Source organism: Labeo rohita, unplaced genomic scaffold (genome assembly GCF_022985175.1).
Source record: "Labeo rohita strain BAU-BD-2019 unplaced genomic scaffold, IGBB_LRoh.1.0 scaffold_1747, whole genome shotgun sequence".
In the NCBI taxonomy this organism is placed as follows: Eukaryota; Metazoa; Chordata; class Actinopteri; order Cypriniformes; family Cyprinidae; genus Labeo; species Labeo rohita.
The window spans coordinates 1-8,439 of record NW_026127942.1 but is presented as its reverse complement, the minus strand read 5'-3'; the positions used below and the strand labels follow the sequence as shown (position 1 = coordinate 8,439).

The 8,439-nt window shown below is 36.2% G+C and overlaps 1 protein-coding gene across 1 annotated transcript; it reads right to left on the bottom strand.

Annotated features, from left to right (window-relative positions):
* Nucleotides 1-5,472: 5,472 nt before the first annotated feature.
* On the bottom strand, nt 5,473-8,390 carry LOC127158867 (carcinoembryonic antigen-related cell adhesion molecule 6-like; the record flags this gene model as incomplete). Its single annotated transcript, XM_051101838.1, has 6 exons — nt 5,473-5,998; nt 6,150-6,204; nt 6,278-6,355; nt 6,546-6,591; nt 7,928-8,015; nt 8,146-8,390. Coding segments are annotated over 5 exons (490 nt in total), but the record flags the coding sequence as incomplete, so codon positions are not given.
* Nucleotides 8,391-8,439: the final 49 nt, after the last annotated feature.

The window sequence follows — 8,439 nt, the reverse complement described above, 5'->3', positions numbered from 1 at the left end:
ATTGTTAAATTGTGGATTATTTCATATAACCATAGTATGACATAAATAAATGAGTATCATCTAATAAATATAAATAACATTGCAATACGTAGTTTGGGGCAGTATAAGAAGTAAATTAAACTGCAAATAAACTGACAGTGAAGGAACACACAAACAAACACAGCCCTGATATGTTTTCCAGTAATTCAAGGCTTTTCCTGTAGAGCACGGTTTACTTTCAGTTTCACTTTTTAGCGGAAACTTATTAGCATTCAAGACAGACTGAATGATTATCAGATACACATTATGCAGGGCTCTAAGCTGTTGTTCAAGAAGAACGCAAATAGTCGTTTTTAATTAAGCCCAGCAAACAGCTACAATCAGAAGCTCCATTTGTCATTTCTCAAATGATATGTGTTAATGTAACGTAAACAAACGTTTGCATATGAATCGCGCACTTGAGGTCAGACACATCTCTGGTGTTGGAACGATTCTTTTTTATTTTTTTATTATATATATATATATATATATATATATATATATATATATATATATATATATATATATATTAATATTATTATTATTATTTTTTTTTTTTTTTTTACGCAGCCAAAAATATTCAGTAAAACCCTGGATTGCACGATCGTTCTCTGCACTTTGGAGAAAAGCGTAACTGCGACATGTAACTTGACCATCCCAAACAGCTCACGCGGTGTGCATGTTTAAAAAAATATTCGCGCCTAATAGGCCGCGATCACACCGAACGCGTTTTTTAGTTCTAAAAACGCGAGGCGCACCGCACTGCCTTTTTCTGGTGACTTTTTAAAAAAAGAGCAGTGCGTTGCGGTTTTTTATGTTGCTAGCAAACCATCAAATAAGCTGTCCTGTCAATCTAATCAAAGGAGTATAGCGCGAGCGCTCCAAAATCTTTGGTTTTTAGCTGTTAAGTAAACTGTCATATCAGCAAAAAACTTAAAACATACAGCTCCGGGTAACCCGCGATAGACACCAAAAGTTTCTCCTCCATCACTGCAGTCTCCAGACTTTTTAAGCGTCCGTAAAACTTTCGTCACCACAACAGAAGGCCCGCCTTCATTCATTCGATTGGATAATGGAAAAAACGCGATGACGTCGGGCGGTTTTCTGCTCAGAGTTGCGTTTTTTTCAACTTCAGGCGCTCAGAGCGTTCCGGCAAAAACGCGAGGCGCAGCAGGCGCATAAACAGCGCGCATAACGCTCACTGCCCATAGAACACAATTCAAAAAAGGCGCCTCTCGCTGCAAAAACGCGTTCGGTGTGATCGCGGCCTAACCGTTTGCTGCTCACTCAACTTAACAGAACATTACATGAATCACAGAAATTATCGTGTAATTTTTCCACCCCAAAGTCTAAAATAGTGTCGCATGTGCAAACTGTGCAAACTAAGCATTAACTCCTCTTACTCAAGCTCAATTTGCAAGCTGGCCTCTGTCTCGTGACGGTGGTCTGCCGCGCAGTCTAAACAAATAATGTTGGCTAATTTGTTTAATTTACAATATTATTCTAAATGTTGAGAAATGTAAACTTAATATAAAAATTGATAGAATTAAAGTGGTTAAATATATATATATATATATATATATCTATATCTATATCTATATCTATATCTATATATATATATATATATATATATATGTTATATTGTTATAAAACAACATCTAAGCACAAGGTTGACTTAATTTTCTAATATGTAACTCTCTGAACCTTCTGATCATATTTAACCTCTGAGATTTTTTGGGTGGTGGTTGCTTGTTTAACTGGAGTAGCAGCATGTGTGTTGGAATGTTGTCAGGAGACTAACTTTCGCTCTGTCGAGTTAGACATTTCACATTTCTTTTAATTACTCCACTGCACATCTCTTTTTTTGTGTGGAATTGCTGTGTTGTTGAATTGTGAGGATGGATAATCCCAGTTGGAGCAGATTTTATTGATTCGTTCACTTATAAAATCTGAGTGCTAACAGGACGGCATGCTAAGTCAACACAAATGGAGGCCATAAAGTGTGTGGTTGTCAGAAGTGGGCCTGTGGGAAAAACATGCCTTCTGATCAGCTACACTTACAATCATTTTCCAGTGGAGTTCATCCCCACTGTTTTTGATAATTGTTCTGCCAAGGTGACAGTCGAAGGAAAGCCAGTTGATCTGCAACTTTGGGATACATCAGGGCTGGATGATTATGACAGGCTTTGACCACTTTCCTACCCTCAGACGGATGTGTTCTTGATCTGTTTCTCTCTTGTGAATCTAGCCTTGTATGTAAATGTGCATATGAAAGCAAATCTATATGTTACATCTATCTGGTCTGAACAAAAATGGCAGATTGGCTGAATGAAAATGGAAATTCACTCTCTGACACTAGGTGGTGTTTATGGGGCAGCAGAAATGCACCAGTCACCCCTGTTCACAAGATGAAAAGAAACTGCAAAAGAAACTTTCAAAGCAACAAGTTTGCAGGTGTAATATATTGACACACTGTATGGGAAAGAACTAACTAACAAACTGAAAACAGACAGTGGCTATAACAGGCTATGTAGAATTTGATTTATGATTTAGACAGGGAAATTACTGCTCCTTCAGGTTGTCTAATGAAATTTGAACTTAGCATATTATGTCATAGCATAATTGGTTGATGTATATATGACAAATAGACATTGACATATACATGAATGTGTTTGTATTTATATATACATAATTACACACAGTACACGCACATATATTACTCAAACTTTTATTTTGTATGCGATTAATCACAATTAATTTGCGATTAATGATTTAAACAGACGTCAGCATCTAAACCTCTGTTAATCTCAATAATAACTTGTTTAAATGTATGACAGAATAATCTGGTTTATAGTAAGTGAAGCTGGTAATGCTGTTTTTGGAGTTATTTAATGACGCTGGAGCTTGACATCAAACAAAGGTTGGGTTTTCACTTTCAACCAAAATTTGACATCAGAGCAATGCAAGTCCACATCTAATGTGATGGCAAGCTTTATTAGAGCTAAAAAAAACAACAACAACTTGCCGCTGAAAACATTCCCAGAACGTTAAAACATTTCTAGCTGGGATACTTGTAATGTTTTCCTAATGTGGTTGAGATAATGTTCTTTATTAGTTACCATGAAACACTGTGTCAATGTTTTATTAAGAATATTGTCTATTCTGTTACCTAAACAACATCCTCAAAACATCCTCAAAATGATGCAGTTAAAATTTTTAACACATTGTTAACACATCATATTATGACAATATTTTATAAAAACATTATGCTATCTTAGAACTCAGTGATATCCTTACAATATTTTCCTAATGTGGCTGAGATAATGTTCTTCTTTAGTTATCATGTCAATATTTTATTAAGAATATTGTATAATCTGTTACCTCAAAAACATTACCAAAACTTCCTTGAAATGTTACAGTTAAAATGTGATATCATTGTTTACATTTAACATTATAGGAACGTTATTTGAAAAAAAAAAAACAAAAAAAAAAAAACTAAAAAACTGTCACGGTTCATGAATCCACCGTGTTCTTCATGTCTCGTATTTTGACGTGTGTGTGTGTGTTGTTGTGTATTACGTCACCGCTCATCAGCGCGTCTGCTGATCTCGTTACTCCGCACCAGCTGTTGTCTATTATCTCTTCTATAAAACCTCACTGCTATCTCTCCCGTTTGTCAGATCGTTGTTTTGATGTCCGTGAGTGAGTGTCTTCAGTGTGTTTCGTCGTCTTGGATGTTGATCGTGGTCTCGTCTCTGGTTCATCTCTTCCTGGATTATTTTACACTGGATTACTACTCACCGCTGGATCATCGCTCTTCTCTACACTTCACGCTGACCATCTTGTCCCTGTACCACCCATCCGAGAGACATTATCAGTGACTGTGTTTTTGCCCATTTCACCCTTTTCAATAAACCTGGTTTAACTTGCATTTTTGCTTCCTCATCCTTTACACGCGTTACAAAAACATCCTTAAAATATTACATTCAAATGTTTGCTTTAAAACATTAATGTTACATTCCAGAACGTTATTGGGTGGTTGTTTTGTCTGTTGCCCCTTTTTTTTGTTTTTGTTTTTTTTTCAGGTCCTTAGTGGTTCCATCCTTGCTGCTCCTGATAGGTTGGCTCATGTTCCATTGTGTCAACCAATCCCGTCACTCCATTCTTCTGATTGGCTGCTGCACATCTCAGTACTTCAACCAATCCTGTTATTCTCTTTTTCTGGTTTGACGATAATCTGTTTCAGTGCACCGTCCTCAACCAATCCCCATTCTTCAGCTGGCTTTTAAGAAGCCGTTTCAGGAATTAGAGTCAGTCTTGAGATTCACTTTGTTCGGGCTACACTTTGTTGTTTTTCTGTCAATTTGCTGATGTTATTCACGGTTGAGAGACTGGGTTAGGGAAGTAAGATATGTGGTATACATGTCAACATGTAGGTAACCTGCTGTCTAGAGATACACTAGGTAAGATGGTGCGTGCCAACCTATGTATCCCTTTTGATTTAGATAGTGTAGCCAGTTAGAGTGTTTTGCTCAATAGATTTATTTTTTCCCCCTTTTATTTTTAGATCAGACTAGTGATTAGTTAGACTGGGCTTTTGGTTTATTTTTAGCCGCACCCATAGCCAGTCTTTCTATTAGCATCTGACTTTGAACAACTATTTCTCACTTGTAAATATTTCACTTGCTACCACTTCTTTTGTACTTTATGTAAATAAACACTCTTTGCTAATAAAAGTACTTAGTTTGTCATCACTTTGGTTGCAACCAGTGCTGGGCATTCAACTTGCCAATGTCTTACTTACAAATTTAAGTGTGCGACCCGTATACCCCTAGAACATCAAGGGTCGTAACAATTAACCAAACATGTAGCTGGGTACGCATTCAGACCTCATATGTGGTCAGTATCACACCATCTCTTGTGTAAGATTTACAGGAACTTTACATTGGTGTAATTGTTATACGCACAGAGAGATCGTAAAAGCTAAAATGCATGTAAACAATGCTTAAGCAAAATGCCATGGATGTAAGAAAGCGTTTAAAGAATCATATTATTCACTCCAGTGCTGGTGTCTGTCACTCACTGCTGGACATTTTTGGTTATTGTATCACGTGATTCACTTATACAATAACACAAACACTCAATAGAAAACATGCAAAACATCATATAAAATGTGAATTTTCTTTTAATTTTCTTTAACTCGCTGAAGCATAGATGAGATTTAATTACCTAAGGAATACCAAAGAAGGCACAAAGCATAAACATTTCTCATTACTAAACTGAGCAATCAGAATCGACATTCAAATGACTCAACGTCTTTTGCTTTACTCAGAAATGTAGCCTAAAGTCTAAAATAAAAGGAAACATATTCAAATAATAATAAGGTACAGAGACGCTATTAAAAAAAAAACAAAACTGAAGAGTCCAGATGAATTGCTGAATGAATGCGTTCAGAATCATAATACAATCATATGAAGAACTTTGAACATAGTACAGAATAAAACAACATATACATGAAGATGAATAATGGTGATTTACAGCTGATGCACATCAATGTTGATGTCAGTAGCAGGAGATGGTGACCTCTGGTGGTAGTTTGAGCGAAGTTTGAACGAACACATATGAAAGGATCACAATTAAAACTGATCACTTAAAGGGAAAGTTACAGCAAAACAAAGGAAAGAAAAACTGGTATCATTCAGCACTTTGAGACAATACAACAATACATTGTCCAACTGTGAAGATGTGCAGTTGAAATGTTGCATGAAAATATATCTTTAAATGTTAAAACAGTGAGCTTACTTCACTTTAACATTTATATTTATATACAGTAACGTTCATTTAATTTTATGGTTACATCATCTTTTCTAAGCTATAAAGAAAGAAAATGCTTCACTGACTTATCATTAATGATCCCTGTCAATCATGAGTGGCTCCGCCCACAGAGCTCAGGATTAGTTCCTTTGTGCTCCGCCTCTTACTGCAGAATAAAAAAATAAGATGAAAAACAACTAACTAAAGTTAATCAACAACATTATGAAACCTTCCACAAGATACATAAAACAATCAAACTACAACTGAAGAGAGTTTAAATTATTATATTGAGAAGAGCTGCAGATTCAGACACTTACTGTTGGATTCTCATGTTGAGGATCACGAGTCTTCACGAGGTCTGCGACGAATGATCTGTGTCGAAGAGAGCGAGAGATCAGTCATGTGATCGTCTGTGATGATGATCTGACTTTGACGTCTCACTTACTGTGAGTGTGTCGTACAGGTCAGAGGTCGTGGACTTGAGCTGAAGAGCGGTATATGTGTCTTCATTAGGATCAGAGATCTACAGAGACAGAAGGATGCAAACATTATGAGTTCATGTTAAAAATTAGTACTGACTTTAATGTTTAGAGGAACTTTTTACTGGATAAAGAACTATAGACTCATGTGGCTTATACTCTTATATCTCTGGATGGCTATAGGAAACATCTCTGCATGCAGAAAAACACTGTAAATTATTGTTATCATCTCACCGCAGACTCCTTCATAGCAGATCTTCTGTTCCTCCTTTTAGTAAGACTGAAAAAGCAAACATTTAAAAATGCACATTAGTTAAAAACATAAACAAATACATGAAAAGTAATATACTTATATATTATATGTCCTGATCTGCTGTGATGTTGGAGGGACGTTACCCTGTATTCAATCACACACCTGAAGATATTCAAGTCTTGAAGGACTTTGAGTTGAACTTTAAGTGACTGAGCAAGTGGCTACTTTTACAATAATGTTGTTTAGAAATTAGATTCATTTAGATTCATTAATAAACCTAATTTTACTACTGGATAACGTAGTTTTTAAAGGAGAAGTCCACTTCTAGAACAAAAATTCACAGATAATTTACTCACCCACTTGTCATCCAAGATGTTAATGTCTTTCTGTCTTCAATTGTAAAGAAATTATGGTTTTTGAGGAAAGCATTTCAGGATTTTTCTTCATATAATGGACTGCAATTGTGCCCCCGATTTTGAACTTCAAAAAAGTAGTTTAAATGCAGCTTCAAAGGGCTCTAAATGATCCCAGCTGAGGAAGAAGGGTCTTATCTACCGAAACGATCGGCCATTTTTTTCAAAAAATCTTATGGGGCTGTCACGTGATGCTGATTTTGCTAAAATTAACAAAATGCCTCGAAAAAAAGATTCGTTCATTTTGCTGAACGAGGTCAGAGTCGGTAAAATGATCCAAACTTCCCATCACTACTTCGAAACATGTCTAAGTTCATCGTCTGTGTACTCCGGCTAAAAAAGGTAGAGTATGGAAAACTCCATCTTATTTTCTCCTACAACTTCAGAATCGTCCGACACATTGTACCTTTTTATTTGTAAACAGCGTTTGACTTACTTGCACTTTCTTATTCTTTGCGCGTTTGCTTTGTAAACACGGGGTCTGTAGTTCTGCCTACATTCGGCATGACCTTTCGACATGATTCAATAGTACGTAGTGTTGTGAATGTGCATGCCAGAGCCTGTGCTACACAAGCTTTTGTGCTTAAAAAGTATACACATTTTTATTTTCCGAAAAAAAAAAAAAAACGACCGATCGTTCCGCTAGATAAGACCCTTCTTCCTCGGCTGGGATCGTTTAGAGCCCTTTGAAGCTGCATTTATATTAAAATGCTTTCCTCAAAAAACATAATTTCTTTACGACTGAAGACAGAAAGACATGAACATCTTGGATGACAAGGGGGTGAGTAAATTATTTGTGAATTGTTGTTCTGGAAGTGGACTTCTCCTTTAACTCTTGTACACGGATGTGTGGTAAACAAGTGTACTTTATTTAAACATAACACTTAACCAAAATCTAGTAAATTAAAACTGCAAAAATACAGTGGTTATTTTTGAAAGGCACTTCTTACCACATGTACATCACAAAAGCACCTGATGCTCCACCGAGTAAAACACCAACAACAGCAGCAACAGCAATGGATAAGAAACATCCGAGTGCTGAAATACAAAGCAAAATATATACCAAATGCTTAACAGGATTGGATATGACAAAACATACTGACAAATAAGGAAACAAACTGGTATACTGTATGTGGTTAAAAAATATAATATGATTCATAAAACTCACACATGACATTTAAAGTCACAGTATCAGAGTATTTCTCTCCATGTTCATTTCTGGACTTGCACTTGTATTCTCCACTGTGATCAGAGCTGATCTTTGAGATGCTGTAGATTCTTCCAGATCCTACAAACATTCCTCCTTTAAACCAGCTGATTTCTGCAGGTGGGTTTGAATCACTGCTGCAGATCAGAGTCACCGAATCTCCCTCCACTGTTTTACCAGATGGACTGATGGACACTGAGATGCTCCTGGGTGGGTCTTGTAAAAATCACAAAAAATAAAATTACTGACCAGACC